Source organism: Panthera onca, chromosome D1, assembly GCF_046562875.1.
Source record: "Panthera onca isolate mPanOnc1 chromosome D1, mPanOnc1 haplotype 2, whole genome shotgun sequence".
In the NCBI taxonomy this organism is placed as follows: domain Eukaryota; kingdom Metazoa; phylum Chordata; class Mammalia; order Carnivora; family Felidae; genus Panthera; species Panthera onca.
This window is the reverse complement of record NC_138348.1, coordinates 82,576,911-82,594,300: the sequence shown is the minus strand read 5'-3', so window position 1 is coordinate 82,594,300 and position 17,390 is coordinate 82,576,911. Positions and strand designations below refer to the sequence as shown.

General features: G+C 35.2%; 1 protein-coding gene and 1 long non-coding RNA gene across 3 annotated transcripts in view; one reads left to right on the top strand and one right to left on the bottom strand.

Moving 5' to 3' along the window:
- Window positions 1–17,390, top strand: part of PGR (progesterone receptor) — a 105,361-nt gene that overhangs the window by 65,184 nt on the left and 22,787 nt on the right. For both annotated transcript variants that reach the window (XM_060605291.2, XM_060605292.2), the window contains one exon: window positions 4,631–4,936. In XM_060605291.2, coding sequence (XP_060461274.1) covers window positions 4,631–4,936 — 306 coding nt within the window. The remainder of the gene's footprint in view (window positions 1–4,630; window positions 4,937–17,390) is intronic.
- Window positions 1–17,390, bottom strand: part of LOC144612905 (uncharacterized) — a 66,129-nt gene that overhangs the window by 26,493 nt on the left and 22,246 nt on the right. Inside the window, exons 2-3 of the long non-coding RNA XR_013550066.2 lie at window positions 15,395–15,545; window positions 12,417–12,589 (exon numbers count right to left, since the gene is read on the bottom strand). This is a non-coding gene — a long non-coding RNA (uncharacterized LOC144612905). The remainder of the gene's footprint in view (window positions 1–12,416; window positions 12,590–15,394; window positions 15,546–17,390) is intronic.

Genomic DNA, 17,390 nt, shown 5'->3' with positions numbered 1-17,390 from the left:
GTCATCTAAATTTGTGACAGTCTTACTTCTTCCTTACCCATTTAGATGCCTTTTGCTTCTTTTTCTTGTCTGATTGCTGTTGCTAGGATTTCCAGTACTGTGTTGAATAACACTGATGAGACAGGACATCCTCGTCTTGATCCTGATCATAGAGGAAATGTTCTGTGTTTTTCATGGGTATGATGTTAGCTGTGGGTTTTTCATATATGACCTTTATTATATTGAAGTACATTCTTTCTAAATCCACTTTTTTGAAAGTGTTTTTAACATGAATATATGCTATATATTTTGTCAGATGCTTTTCCTGTACCCACTGAGGTCATTATACAGTTTTTATCCTTGGTTATTTGAAGTTAATCACTTTGATTGATTTGTGAATATTGAACCACCCTTGTATCCCTGGAATAAATCTCACTTGATTGTGGTGAATAATTTTTAATGTATCCTTGAATTCTGCTTGCTAATATTTTGTTGAGAATTTTTGCATCTATGTTCATAGCCCTTAGTTTTCTTTCCTTGTAGTACCTCTTTTGGTTTTGGTATCAGGTTAATGCTGGCCTCATTGAATGAATTTGTAAGTTTTTCTCCCTCTTTAATTTTTTGGAATAATTTGAAAATAATAGGTATTCAATTTTCTTTAAATGTTTCATAGAATTCATTGGCCATCAGGTCCTGGACTTTTGTTTGTTAGGAGCTTTTTAGATCACTTATTCAGTTTCATTGCTAGTAATGTCTGTTCTACTTTCCTTTTCTTCCTGATTCAGTTTGGGAGATTGTTTATGTTTCCAGATATTTATCGATTTCTACTAGGTTGTACAATTTGTTAGCATATAATTTTTTGTAGCAGTCTTATACTCTGTTGTATTTCCCTGGTGTCAATTGTTATTTCTCCTCTTTTATTTCTGCTTCTATTTATTTAAATACTCTCTCTTTTTCCTTGATGATTCTGGATAAAGTTTTATAAATTTTGTTTACTTTTCTAAAAATAAGCTCTTAGTTTCATTGATCTTTACTCTTGTTTGTTTTGTTTTTTAGTCTGATTTTTTTTTATTCTGCTACAATCTTTATTATTTCTTTCCTTCTACTAGCGTAGGGATCTGTTTGTTCTTCTTTTTCTAGTTCCTTCAATTGTAAGGTTGTGTTGTTTACTTGTAATTTTTCTTGTTTCTTGAGGTAAGCCTGTATTGCTATAAACTTTCCTCTTAGAACTGCTTTACATGCATCCCAAAGATTTTGGGTCATTCTGTTTTCATTTTCATTTCTCTCCATGTATTGTTTTTATTTCCTCTGTGATTTTTTGGTTGCCCTATAAATTGTTTAGCCTCCATGTGTTTGTGTTCTTTCCAGTTTTATCTTGTTACTGATTTCTAGTTCTATATTATTGTGGTCATAAAAGACACTTGATATTTCAGTCTTTTCAAATTTATTGAGAATTGTTTTGTGGTCTAACATGTGATCTCTTCTGGAGAATATTCCATGTGTATGTGAAAAGTATGTGTATTCTGCTGTGTTTGGGTGGACTGTTCTGTGTATATCTATTAGGTCCATCTGGGCTGTGTGTCATTCAGAATCACTATTTCTGTGTTAATTTTATGCCTGAATGATCTATCCATTGATGTAAAGGGGATACTATGTCCCCTAATGTTATTGTATTGCTGTTAATCTCTTCGAGTCTGCTAATATTTGCTTTATATATTTAGGTGCTTCTATGTTGGGTGAATAGATATTTACAGTTTTTGTATCTTCTCACTGAATGGATTCCTTTATTGAAATGTAGTGTCCTTTTTGTTTTGAAGTCTATTTTGTCTGATATAAATATTGCTGTCCTTTTTTTTCCGACTCCTTTTGCATGATACATGTTTTTCCCTCTTTCCACTCAAAAAATTTCCTTCAGCATTTCTTATAAGGTTAGTTTTGTGTGATGAACTCCTTTGACTTATGTTTGTCTGTGAAACACTTTATCTCTCCTTCAATTCTGAATTATAATCTACCAGTAGAATATTCTTGATAGTAGGTCTTTTTCTTTCACTACTTTGAATACATCACGTCATTCCCTTCTGTCTTGCAAAGTTTCTATTTGAAAATCAACTTATAGCCTTATGGAGTTTCCCTCACATGCAACTGTTTTCTGTTTCTGCTTTTAAAATTTTGCTTTACCATTAATTTTTTACCATTATAATTACCTATCTTGGTGTGGACTTCTTTAGGTTCATCTTGTTAGGGGATCTCTGTTTTCCTGGACTTGGATGTATTTTTTTGCTCAGATTAAGGCGATTTTCAGCTATTATTTATTGAAGTAACTTTTCTGCCCTTTTTATTCTCTCATTTCCTTTAGTGATTATTATAATGCAAATATTATCACTCCTGATAATGCCACTGAGTTTCCTTAACCTCTTCTCATTTTTTATTCCTTTTTCCCTTTCTTGTTAAGCCTGGTTGCTTTCCATTACACTGTCTTCCAGATCTCTGATGTGTTATTCTGCATCCTCCAATCTGTTGTTGATTTCCTCTAGTGTATTTTTTATTTCAGTTATGAATTCTTTATTTATGACTATTTCTTTTTGTATTTTCCATCTCTTTGTTGAAGATCTAACAAATCATCTACACTCTTCTCAAGTCCAGTGAGTATGTTTGTGGCCAATAATTGAATTATTTATCAGACATATTGGTTATTTTCATTTCATTTAGATGTTTTGCTGTGCTTTTGTCTTGTTCCTTCATTTGGAAGATATTTCTCTATGTCGTAATTTTTCCTCTCTGTGTTTGTTTATGTGTATTAGGTAGGTCACGTATGTTTTCTGGTATTAAGTAATGGCCTTGTGAAGAAGAGGTCCTGTGGTACCCTATAGTATAAACCATCCTGGTCACCAAAACCAAGTGCTCCAGGGATGCCCCTGTAAGAGCTGTGTATACCCTACTGTTGTGGATGATTTGCAGTTACTTTCAGCCCAACCAGCTGCAATGACCTGCTGTGGGCACACTGGACAGGGTTCGGTCTTCGATCTTTGATGGTCTTGTTTGAGGTCATAATGGGCTTATTAGTGGATGGAGCCAGCAGTCAGACCAAATGTCTACAATTAGCCACTCTGACACAGTTTCAGGTATATGAGGGGTAAGGCTTGTTTCCTGTGCAGGTAGCCAAGAGGCTGGGCTGCTAGGACTGCGGACATGCTGGTATATGAAGTTATCTTCCTTCTGCTTCCCAGAGCCAGATGGATTGATGGATGCCTACTGAGGCAGGTGGGGTTAGGTGGAGTGAGTCTCTACAGGGAAACTCAGCAGTTGAGTACACAGTTTTAACAAGGTAGATGGAGAATATTTGCACTAGTTCCCACAAGGATGGGCTTTAAGCCCACTGATTTTTAAAGCTCTTCATGTTAAACCATGCTGATATTGAAAGCCCAATGTTATATGGACTCATCTTCCTGGCACAGGTGCCCAATGCAGGTGGTGCCTAGTGTGGGGTCAGATCCTCTTGCTTTTCCATGCTTGTGATGTCCCTCCCATTTGTGTCAATACCACGAAATATTTAGTACCCAGCTGTGTTTCCACTCCTCCTACACTTTTCTTTTTTTTTTTTTTAATTTTTTTTAATGTTTATTTATTTTTGATATAGAGAGAGACAGAGCATGAATGGGGGAGGGTTAGAGAGAGAGGAAAACACAGAATCTGAAGCAGGCTCCAGGCTCTGAGCTGTCAGCACAGATCCCGATGCGGGGCTTGAACTCACGGACCAGGAGATCATGACCTGAGCCGAAGTCATGACACTTAACCGACTGAGCCACCCAGGTGCCCCCCTCCTACACTTTTCAATGTGCCCTCCTCTCCACGAACAACTGTGGAAGTTCTGTTCTGCCAGTCTTCAGATCATTTTCAGAGTTAGTTGAATAAATATAGCTGTTATCTTGGTATATCTGGAGGACAAAGTGAGTCCAGGATCCTCCTAACCCATCCATCATCTTATATTACTCTCAACACATTCCTAAAGGAATGAAACCCAAAACAAGATTCGGTATTTACTGAAAATTATGTTTTAAGTAATGTAGGCTGTAGCATTAGCTTTTGGAAGGCAATCCTGTCAGAATATTTACCAATACTGAGCTTAGTCTTTACTAAAAGCCATTTGTCTTTTCATGTTGCTGCAAAACTTCATAATCCTCCATTGGATACTGGTGTAAATATCTCACACCACACCAACCTGCCAAATGGCAGTGTAATTATTTTTTTAAGTTTATTTATTTTGAGGGTGTGTGAGAAAGAGAGCATGCAAGTGGAGTAGGGGCAGAGAGAGAGGAAGAGAGAGTCCCAAGCAGGCCTCATGCTGTCAACACACACCCAACACAGGGCTCAAATCCACAAACCATGAGATCATGACCTGATCCAAAACGAGGGGTCGGATGCTTGACTGAGCCACCCAGGTGGCCCTGGTGTAATTAATTATTTAATCCAAATCTGAGACCTAACATTTTATTTATTCAATTTCATCTTATTAGATTGATGCTAAAACCTCCTAAACTATAATTCTAATTATAGAATTATAATTCTAATTTCTGTTAAGAAAAATAACAGTATGCTGAAAGATTTGGATGATATATATTTATATGATCTTTTCTTTTTTTCTTTTGTGTAGGTCGAAAGTTTAAAAAGTTCAATAAAGTCAGAGTTATGAGAGCATTGGATGCCGTTGCTCTCCCACAGCCTGTGGGCATTCCAAATGAAAGCCAAGCCCTAAGCCAGAGAATCGCTTTTTCACCAAATCAAGACATACAGTTGATCCCCCCATTGATTAACCTACTAATGAGCATTGAACCAGATGTGATCTATGCAGGACATGACAACACCAAACCTGATACCTCCAGTTCTTTGCTGACAAGTCTTAATCAACTAGGCGAGAGACAACTTCTTTCAGTAGTCAAGTGGTCTAAATCATTGCCAGGTAATAATAATTTGTATATAATAGCATGAAATGGAAATTTTACCATATTTGTTGTACTAGGAAAACTGTTAAGGCCTGTTCAGTAAATTAAGTATTGTCTAAACAGCATGTTATAGTATGCATTTCAGCAGTGTGAAATACTTATCTAGGATCCTAAATAATATGTTGCTTGTCTAGGACCCTACTGTGTGCTATGGAAATACAATAGTCATAGATAATACTTTGAGTCTTGATGATTCAAGAATTACGTGATTGAAACAATTAAGGAAGAGCATAAGTTTGTATGTTAAAGCACAGATGTTATAGTAGTTCAGAGAAAGACAAATTGAACATCTTCTTAAAAGTGTGTCTTCCATTCTAAGTGCTAATTTAACCAAATTTAACAAACTTCAAATGGTTGAAAATAAAACTGGATGTTTCTATTCATATAATATGTCAAAACAGTATTCAGAGTACAGTGGGGTGCTTAAAGTTAATTAAGAAACATAACTGATAAACATATGTAAATAATTTGGACATAGAGAAATGAATTTCTTCCAGTCACTATTTTCTCTAATTTATACTCAGACAAAGCAGATAACAGAATTTGGGTTGTACCATCATGAAGGGATTTAAGTCACTTTATTTAATAACTAGTTTGCTTCCTTAGCACAGCTCCATATGAGCCTAGAGGTTGAAGGAATTACAAGGATGCATTTTTCACTTGGCTAAATCTGAGACTACAGAGCCAGGAGAACACATGGGTAGCCATTACTTGTGGAAGCATTAATCCCATAAGTAAAAATAAAGCAGTTTTTTAAATTACAATCTCTTCACACCAAAAATATCCTTATGCTTTTTTAGACCAGTTTATTTTACCAGTATCTAATCAAGAATTGAACATATGCCATTTTGGTCTACAAGTAAATTCAACAGCCTTTTTTAAAGAATTTTTTTCTCGGGGCGCCTGGGTGGCGCAGTCGGTTAAGCGTCCGACTTCAGCCAGGTCACGATCTCGCGGTCCGTGAGTTCGAGCCCCGCGTCAGGCTCTGGGCTGATGGCTCGGAGCCTGGAGCCTGTTTCTGATTCTGTGTCTCCCTCTCTCTCTGCCCCTCCCCCGTTCATGCTCTGTCTCTCTCTGTCCCAAAAATAAATAAAAAACGTTGAAAAAAAAAAAAAAAAAAAGAATTTTTTTCTCAATTTGCCTTAATATATTTCTGTTATTATTTTACCTGAAATGTTTGAAATACTTGTTATTGAAAATCCAAGGTTATGTGAAACAGAAAGAAATATAGGTTCCTGTTTGTTGAATCTTTTAAAAAATACACTTTGATAAAAATTAATAAAATTCACTATTCTAATGGAGATAAAGTAATTTTATAGAAAATTCCAAATAACCAGGTTCTTATTAGCTCCATTGTTACTGAAAGTCTTGGACAGGTAATTTTTTTCTGTTAGAAAACTTCTGAATTTTTAAAACTTGCTGTAAAGTGGTTATCAAATTTGATAGATCTCTATTAAATTATTGCAATAGCATTGAACTTCTTCTGTTTAAAAATATGAGTAATATGTGTTTAACTTTTCTTAGTTTTTATATTATTTGGAAAAGTGATTTCTTTGATTTTGATTGATACAGTTTGTATTTTTTGCATTTTGGAGGTTCTTTACTATTTAAAAACATTCTACTATCAGTTGGCAAATTTAGAAAATAACCAGTTATAGCTTAAAAGATAATTTATTCACTTTGGGTAAAAGCTAGTGTACATTTTAAGTTGAAACACTTCTCTGTGAAGCTATTTCATCCTCACATTTCCAAAAACAGTGAGAGAAAATTTTTACACTGAATTTAGTGGCAACTTTTTTAATAATTCCAAAATGTAATTTGTGTGTAAGTAAAAAAGAATGATGGCATCTACCAGTATTACAGGTACTGTTTCTATTACCTGTAACAATAAGGGAAGCTTATTTGATAATCTATTTTGATAATTTCGATTAGCAAATGATTGTGTGGCCTGTGCTCTTTTAAACTATATTTGCATGGTCTACATAGTGTATGAATGATGAAAATGGTCAGTGAACCATATATATTGATCTTTTTGAAAGGACTCACATATATAAAGTAATCTGGTATCATTAGCTACTCAATACCTTTCAGTTGACTTTTAGTCAGAATAGTTTTTATTCATTTGATTCACTCAGTAAGTGTCTATAGCATGCTGTATGCATGATGTAACAATTAAACAGTAATGTTAGAAAGAAAAGCCAAAAGTCTGAGCTCATAGTGTGAACACATTTGGATGCAACATATCCTAGCATTTGGTGATCAATTTTTCATGAGAGAAACTTATTTTATCCATTCACTCACATGTTAACTTGGTTAAATGAGGTCTGTTAATAAGTCAGGATGTCAGTTTACTTATTTACAGTGCAAGAATGATGCTGCTAGTAAAACATGTTGGCAGATCAGGTGATTCTTTCACAATAGGAAAGAGTATTTTGGAAGTCAGATTAAGATCAAATGTAAAACAACAACAACAACAACAACAACAAAAGTAACAGTATGCCTAAGGGCTCCATGGTGTATATCTACAGGTCCCTGTGAGAATGCTTGTTGCCTGGTCAGGGCTTCCTCATTTTTTCTTTATTTGTGCTCTTCTATTTTCTTGGACCCATGAAGGTAATTGCATCCTATCCAACATCTCTCTCATATGTCAGAGATATCATTGCTCCTATGTAATGGAGACTTGCAAGATGCTTTAGCTTCATGGTAACACATTTAAAATATCTCTTAAGATATATTACATCTGACATATTGTATCAGTTATGTGAATGATTTTACATTGACATTTAGCCGTAACATCAGTGGGTAATATTTTCTTATTTGGAACTTGAAGCAACACAATATTTGCAAATTTTAGAAAAATTAACAAAGACAGAGGTCAGGAGGATAGAAGAATAGGAGAATCTTGAGCTCACCTCATCCCAGAGACACGCCGAAATAACAGCTGTATCTGTGAAACTAACTCTGAAAATGATGTGAATATTGGCAGAACAAACCTTCCACAATTAATCATGGAGAGGAGACCACATTGAAAAGAAGAAAAGGGGCAGGGACATGGTTGGGAACCAAAGGCCCGTAAGACTAACCACAAATGGAAGGGACACCGTAGCATGGTGAAGCAACAGGATCAGACCCTACACCAGGCACCTGCAGCACTGGGGATGTGCACTGGGAAGACAAGTCCTCCTAACATCTGACTTTGAAAACCAACGGAGCTTAACTTGGCAAGCTTTGAAAATCTGGAGGGCCTAACTCTGGGTACATTGAAAACCAGTGGACTTAGCTTCAGGGAGACCAAAGGGGCATAGGAAACTGGGACCTCCTCTACTTAAAGAGCTAGCATAGTAAGTAACCCTACTGACTCAACACAACATATAGCGCAGTTTGAATAGTGCCTGGAATATACATGGAGAGTTATTGACTAATCTTAGAACATGGGCTGGAGGGACATGCATCAATAGGAAATTTCCTCAGGAACAAAAGTGTTGGCAGACATCATTTCTCTTCCCCTCCCCCAACCTAGCTGGACACTTGTGGATATCAGCAGGAACACCTGCTATCTTGCCAGCACCATGCACCCCAAGTCACGTTTCCATGCAAACCCACTTCATCTCTTCCACTTCAGCAGGCATTCCTCAAAAGGAGCTCCTGCCCTTATATACTGTGCAAACAGCCCAAAAGGGACCAATGCCATTCCTAAGTCACTCCTGCCCTGGGGATAGCAGGGAATAACCCTCAACACCAGCACATGGGCACTTCCAGTAGCTGAGCATTTTAGCTGGCCACTCAAAGAGAGCCCCCTGTTTACTGTGCCTGTTGCTGTGACAGCCATCCTGGATGGAAAATTTGATCTGACTGCCAGCCCCAACTACCAACAAAAGCTACTCAGGGGGCCACGTAAGGAGAGTACTCTGCCAATTGGTGTGTACATAGTTGCAGAAAACAGAGTACTGACAGCTAGCCTGACTGCCAACACCAACTGTCGAGAAACCCATGATTATCTCAGATATGCCTTACAAAAGCACAGGGACCAAACCCTGTCCTGTGAAACCACAGCAGGTAAAGCCAGTCATTGCAGCTAACTGGACTGAAAGTTCAGTCAGCTAGTGGATTAGCCACAACAGCAGTGCTCACACAGCCAATATCCAGGAGACACCCCGGGAGCACATGGTTCTGGTGAACAGGGGACATTGACTACCAGGCACCACAAAACCTCTTCTTCACAAGACCACTACTTTTAATACCAGGAAACATAGCTGTCCATCTACCTATAAACAAACAGAGTTAGCCAAAATGGGGCAGAAGACTATGTCCCAAATGAAAGAACTGGACAAAATCATAGTAAAAGATCTAAATGAAATAGAAATAATATGCCTGATAAATAATTCAAAGTAATGGTCATAAAGATATTCACTGGACTTAAAAAAATAGTGGTGGATCTCAATAAGGCCTTCAACAAAGAATTATAAAATAAACAAAAAAACAGTCAGAAATGAATAATACAATTACTGAAATAAAAGTATACAGGAGAACTAACAGCAGATTAGAGAATGCTGAACAAATCAGCATCTGGATGACAGAGTAATGGAAAGCAAACAAGATGAACTTAAAAAAGAAAAACTGAATCATAAAAATTAAAGCATGGTTAAGGGAACTCAGTAACATCATTAAGTATAATAACATTCATGTTATAGGGGGTACAGAAGGAGAAAATAGAGAAAAGAGGAAAGAAACTTATTTGAAGAATTAAAAGCTGAAAACTTCCCTTCCCAGACAAGGAAATAGCATTCAAGTCCAGGAAGCATAGAGAGCCCCTAAGAAGATGAACACATGGAGGTCCACACCAAGGTAGATAATAATTAAAGTGGCAAAAAGTAATGAGAAAGGAAAAATTTTAAAGCAACAAGACAAAACAGTTACATACAAGGGAAATCAGTTGTATTTCTATACACTTATAATGAAATAGCAGAAAGAGAAATTAAGAAAACATAACCATTTACAACTGCATCAAAAACAATAAAATATCTGAGTAAACTTAACCAAGTAATATGAAAGACCTGTACTCTGAAATCTATAAAATATCAGTGAGGGAAATTGAAGACAACACAAACAAATGGAAAGATATTCTATGATCAAGGATTGGAAGAGCTGATATTGTTAAAATGTCCATATTACACAAAGCAATATTCAGATTTAATTCAATCCCTATTAAAATACCAACAACGGGGCACCTGGGTGGCTCAGTGGGTTGAGCGTCCGACTTCGGCTCAGGTCATGATCTCACGGTTCGTGAGTTCGAGCCCCGCATTGGGCTCTGTGCTGACAGCTCGGAGCCTGGAGCCTTCTTCACATTCTGTGTCTCCCTCTCTCTCTGCCCCTTCCCTGCTCATGCTCTGTCTCTGTCTCAAAAGTAAATAAACATTTAAAAAATAAATAAATAAAATAAAGGGGCGCCTGGGTGGTGCAGTCAGTTAAGCGTCCGACTTCAGCCAGGTCACGATCTCGCGGTCCGTGAGTTCGAGCCCCGCGTCAGGCTCTGGGCTGATGGCTCGGAGCCTGGAGCCTGTTTCTGATTCTGTGTCTCCCTCTCTCTCTGCCCCTCCCCCGTTCATGCTCTGTCTCTCTCTGTCCCAAAAATAAATAAAAAACGTTGAAAAAAAAATTAAAAAAATAAATAAATAAATAAATAAATTAAAATACCAACAGCATTTTCCACAGCACTTGAACAAACAATCCTAAAATTTGTACGGAGCCACAAGAACCCAAAGAGCCAAAGCAATCTTGAAAAAGAACAAGGCCGAAGGTCACAATCCCAGACTTCAAGAAATACTACGAAGTTGTAGCAATCTAAACAGTGTGGTACTGCCATAGAATCAGACCTATAGATCAAAGGAACAGAATAGAAAACCCAGAAGTAAACCCACAACTATATGGCCAATTAATCTTCAACAAAGGGGAAAGAATTTCCAATGGGAAAAAGACACTCTTTTCAACAAATGGATTGGGAAAACTGGATAGCAACACGCAAAAGAAAGAAACTAGATCAGTTTTCATACTATACACAAAAATAAATTCAAAATGGAGGAAAGACCTAAATGTAGACCCGAAACCATAAAAATCCTAGAAGAGAGCACAGGCAGTAATTTCTCTGAGAGGAGCTGTAACATCATCTTCCTAGATATGTCTCCTGAGGCATGGGAAACAAAAGCAAAAATAAACTATTGGGACTACCTCAAAATAAAAAGCTTCTGCAGTGCAAAAGAAACAACTAACAAAACTAAAAGTCTGCTGAATGGGAGAAGATATTTGCAAATGGCATATCTAATAAAGTTTTAGTATCCAAAGTGTATAAAGAACTTATGCAACTCAACACCAAAAAAAAAAAGCCTAATTTAAAAATGGACAAAAGACATGAACAGGCATTTCTCCAAAGAAGACATATAGATAGCCAATAGACACATGAAAAGATGCTCAACATCACTCATCTTTGAGGAAATGTAAATCAAAACCACAATGAGATATCACCTCGCACCTGTCAGAATGGCCAGAATGAAAAAGATAATAAATAACAAATATTGGCAAAGATACAGAGAAAAAGGAACCCTTGTGCACTGTTGGTGGGCATGTAAATTTGTGCAATTACACCAATTTATGGAAGTTCCTCAAAAAGTTGGAAATATCATATGATCCAGTCATCGAAATTCTGGACATTTATCCAAAAAATACAAGACATCAATTCAAAAGGATATATGTTTATTGCAGCACTATTTATAATAGCCAAATTATAGAAGTAGTCCAAGTGTCCATTAACAGATGAATGGATAAAGAAGATACAGTTCTCTCTCTCTCTCTCTCTCTCTCTCTCTCTCACACACACACACACACACACACACACACACACAGAAATACTATTCAGCCATAAAAAAGAATGAAATCTTGCTATTTGCAACAACACAGATGGAGTTAGTATTATGCTAAGTGAAATAAGTCAGTCAGAGAAAGACAAATTACCATATGATCTCACTCATATGTGGAAGTTAAGAAACAAAACAAATAAGAAAAGGGGGAAAAAGACACAAACCAAGAAACAGACTCTTCACTATAGAGAACAAACTGATGGTTACCAGCAGGGAGGTGGGCAGGGGAATGGGTGAAACAGGTGATGGGGACTAAAGAGTACATTTCTCATGATGAGCACTGAGTAACATATGGAATTGTTGAATCACTGTATGGTACAGCTGAACACTACTGGAGTTAAAATAAAACTTAAAATGAAAACACTAATTGAAAAGATACATGCACCCCTGTGTTTACTGCAGCATTATTCATAGAAAAGATATGGAAGCAACCCAAGTGCTTATTAATAAATGAATGGATAAAGAAGATGTGGTATAAATATATAATGGAATATTACCAGTGATTTAAAAAGTGAGATCATACCATTTGAAACAAAACCTTCAGGCGGACATGTTTCTCTCAATTTACACATTTTGTTTCCTTTTTGGATTTGTTCTTCCATTCACACCGTAAATTTGGCATTTCCTGAGTTCCATCTTCTACTCCAGTAGTTTCTCATCCTACACAGACTGGATGAGCCCATTTATCTAGTGTACCTAAAAGGTATTAAGCCAGAGAAAGACATAACATATGATTTCACTTAGATGTGGAATTTTAAAAAAGGAAGAAATAAAGACACCAAAAAAAAAAAAGACTTAAATACAGAGAACAAATTGGTGGTTGCCAGAGAGGAGTGAGGGGGGGATGTATGAAATAGATACAAGAGTCTAAAAGATACAAACTTGCAGTTATGAAATAAGTCATGGAGATGAAAAGTATACTGTAGAGAGTAAAGTCATTAATAATGTAAAACATTGTTTGGTTGCAGGTGGTGACTACACCTGCAACAGTGTAGTTATGAGCACTGTGTAATTACAGTGATGAGCACTGTGTAATTTATAGAAATGTTGAATCATTATGTTGTACACCTGAAACTAATACAACACTGTATGTTAGTTATAGTTAATTTTTTTAATGAACAAGACATATTCCTTCTGTTAAGGAATTTTCAATCCAGTGGAATAAATAAGATACACAAACAACTATAGTGGTATGTGAAAGTGACATAAGATACAGATATAAAGAAAAGAGAGACAGAAGACATTTTTATCTTCAGGGACTAGAGAAAGGCTTCAGAGTCAAGATGTCAGTTACATTGTACCTTGAAGAAGTGAGACTTTGGAATAGTGTGGCTTATGATGTAAAATAAGGAAAGCATGAGGTATGTTTGGTGAATTATTCTCAATCTTTTCTATTCATAACACAAAAAAATGTTATCATACCTTCCTCCACAGCATAGTAATGATAACATTTAATACCTGCTAATTGAGAAAATACAATTATATATATGGTTTTCAAACACTACTACAGTATTGGCCTCCTGGGGGGCTCATCAGCCAAGTATTAAGAAGCCACTGACAATAAATTTACGTTGGAGAGAGTAGTAGAAGGAAATTTAGAGTCATAGTTATGATTTGATCAAGGAGGGTCTTGAAAGTCAGGGTACGCTTTGGAAATTAAATTAATAAGTCCTCATTGCCAATTCAGGTTCACCTTGAAATATTCTTTATCCTATATATCAATACATTGTAGCAGACTTTATGTGACAGAGGGGTTTGGGGAAAATATTGGCTTTTTAGAAATTTTGTCCTGATTTTTCTGTTTATTTTGTGAAAAAATCTATTAGGGCTAATACTTTAACATTTTTAAATATTGCATTTTTGAAAACATATCTTGCTCCTTAATCTCAGTTGGCCAGACTACTTGCAATTAACAGTATCAGAAGACTGCAACAGTCTTTGCCTTATTTTCTGCCTTGAAGCATGCCAAAATATCTTTGAGTCAGGGACAGCCATTGCATATGTGACAAAGGATTTTTTCTTTCATCTCAATTAAAATAAATAAATAAACTTACTCCCCGCCCCCACAAGTGGTGGGAAAGAAATGAGATTAGCCTATGAGTAAAGTCAAGGTTTGAGAATACTGTTATAAAGCCTTTCAAAAAATGATTTTTCTAACATCCTATTCCACTGAAATTAATATTGTTGATGTCAACAAATTTTTTTTTATCAAATCTAATGAATACTTTCAGCCATTACCATGTTTTGCATGCCTCTGGAGACACTAATGAAATAACCATTTCTGGCTGATACTCATACTTTGGCATTTATCATTTCCCTTGAGGTGGATATGTTTTTTACAAATTTTGTTTCCTTTGTGGATTTGTTCTTCCATTCACACCATAAACTTGGCATTTCCTGAGTTCCATCTTCTACTCCAGTAGTTTCTCATTCTGCACAGGCTGGATGAGCCCATTCATAGCCTTGTCTTCAACTAACACTATATTCTGATGACTCCTAAATACATACTATAAACCCAGACCCTGTAATGAACTATTGGACCACCTATTTCAACTATTTATATATTTCCACATGGATGCATTTCCAAGTCAATATGACCTTCTACTCCATAAACCTAAAACCTGTATCTTGAAATGGTGCCTCAGACAGAATCTTGGGTATCCTGAGCTCACTTTTCTCCTTCACCTCCTATCCATTTAGTTATCAAATTTTGTCAACTCTATTTATTAAATATAGGATTCATTATACATGCTACATCCACTGCTACTGTCATGATTCAGTTTAGGTCCTTGCCCTTTTTTCCTAGATTTCAGTTGTAGCTCTTTGACTAACCCGATTACCAGTTTCACCCTGCCCCCAAACAATCCTTTTCTGCCATCAGAATCATCTTTCTAAAAACAATTATAATCAATTATATCATTCCTTTTTCTTTCCATAACAAAGTCCAAACTTATTAGCCTTAACATTCAAGAATCTTTTGTGATTTGGCTCCTGAATTTACAATGTTATCTCTCATTCTTCCTCTTCAAGCAACTCTAAAGTTCCCACAATGCTCTTTGTTTAATATCCTGCCTTCTTACATATTGTTTCTCTACCTGAAGATTCTTCCCTTTTCCCACATTTCCCCCGTGCTGGTCTCTAACTAGCCCTCAGGATTCTAATCATCTGCCACTTGAAGTGTTCCCTGAGCCTTCCCAGACTGAGCCAAAGGCCACTTTGCTCTACCACATCACTCTTGCCTTTATCAACCATACTACTATCACTCTGAATTATAATTATGTTCTCATTTTTTTTTCTGTCTCCAGACTGCAAATATTAGTCTTTCTAGTCTCTATGCCTAATTGCAACCATAAAGCTTCATCCCAAAGGGGTGCTTAAAGGGTATTTATAGAAATTTGAATTACAGAATTGATATAAAAGGAACTATGCTACTTTAAATCATTAGCCATCAAGTCCTTATTCATTAAAAACAATCATATATCTGTTGGTGATTATACTTACAGTGCTGTAGCTTTTCTATGCTCCTCAAAGTTCATTCATACTTTGTGTCAGAATGTGCTGAGGCATTTAATGCTCTGCCTTTGTTGTGGATAAAATGTTTCAATGCAAGACAGCTTTTACAGGAGCACAATCTATATATTTTACCAAAACCCTGGAAGTAACACAGGAGAATTTAGAAGATCATACATGTCATGTATTACCACATAGTTTTTTTTTTTAATCATTAAAGATTGAACAGCTTGTAACAGGGCTTTTGTCAGAAACTATCAGGTCAAGTCACTTAAAAGGAAAGGGTATTTTTCTTTACTACTTGTTAAACACAATTAAGAATCATCCATCACTTCTCTATGTGTAGTTTCTTATTTTGATCATCACTGCAAATGTACTGACTTTACCTGATCATTATCATCAATGGGAATTTGATCTCAGTGTTCCCTTCTTTGTTTCAGTATAAAGTAATGAATGATATTACAGTTAATGGGGGGGGGGGGAATTATACTTCTGTACCAAGCATGTTCAAGTCAATTTAACAGTGTACATTTATCACAGGTAAGCCCTCTAAAAGGTGGCTATTTTAAAAAGCTGTTTTCTGAGTTCTTTTTCATCCTGTTAAATGGAAATAATACACTTTCTGCTATAAATATTGGTAATTTCAAAAGTTTTAAGTTATTTCAGCAAGATTTGCCTTTTATATTATAATCTACTAAAAATCTTCCTTTATTTTTACTTCGTAGTAATTTATTTTTACTTCTTAGTAATCCCAGAATGCAAAATAAGAAAAATAAGCAACTTCTACAAAATAAAGGGCAGGATAAAGTAGACATAAACCTGTAAATATAAGTGGAATCTGTTTTTTAAAAAGAACAAATTATTTAACTGTTATGATGTAAAAATTTTCAAATTAGAGATTAACATCTCTAAGGCCTAGAGTGAAAAAAATGTAGCATAGTAACTCAAATATTTAAGTAGTATTAAACACTTTTTTAAAAAAGTTATGGAACTAAGAAAGGAATAAAGAATAAAAATATGTTCCTGAAGATGATAGTGAAAAATTTGTTAATGTTTTAATACATGTGACTAATTGAACCTAATTTCTATGAGACTGTATATATATATATATATATATATATATATATATATATATATTATATATTATATATGTTATTATATATATTATATATATATATTGTGTATATATATATGTTATATATATAATAACATATATATAAAATATATAGTCTGGAAAAATAAATACATATATGAAATATGTTGTTCTGGAAAATGTATATTCCAGATAGAACACTTGCTTTTGCTTTGAATTTTGTTGCTATTAATAATATTTACCCTTTAATGTTATCACATAGGTTCCATAAAATATAAATAAATATATAAGTATATATTTATAGATATTAAGTGTATAATATATAATAAAATATCTATTAATATGTAATATATCACAAATATATTAGCAAATTTATGTATGTTAATAAATAAGTATGAATACATACATATACAGTTATTTTTATATATTTACTAATATATAAAATGCCTTCTGGATCTTATTGTTTTAATATTAGAGATATCCCATCAGACTGATCGGTGGTCTTCTTAAAGCCATTTCTCCATCAGCAATTCTATTACAGGATCCATTGGTAGAATAATAATAAGCATCTTACTAGTGCTCCAAAATATGCATAATTATCCCATTTGAGTGTCATAGCCACTCTGTGAACTAACTTTCTTTATCATTTTGATTTTACTTATGAAGAAATATAGATATAGTAATATTAACTGACTTAAACAAGCTGGCATTCAGTAAGTGGTAGAGCCAAAACTGGAACTCGAGCCTTCTCTCCAGAACTCCTAATTTAAGGAGATAGACCAGCAATAGGAAGATCTACATATGTGTCCCTTTAAAGAGTTTTGCTTTGCAAAAAATTTAGGAAAACTTATTAATCTCTTATGAAATGATTTTAAATTCATAAAAGAATTACCC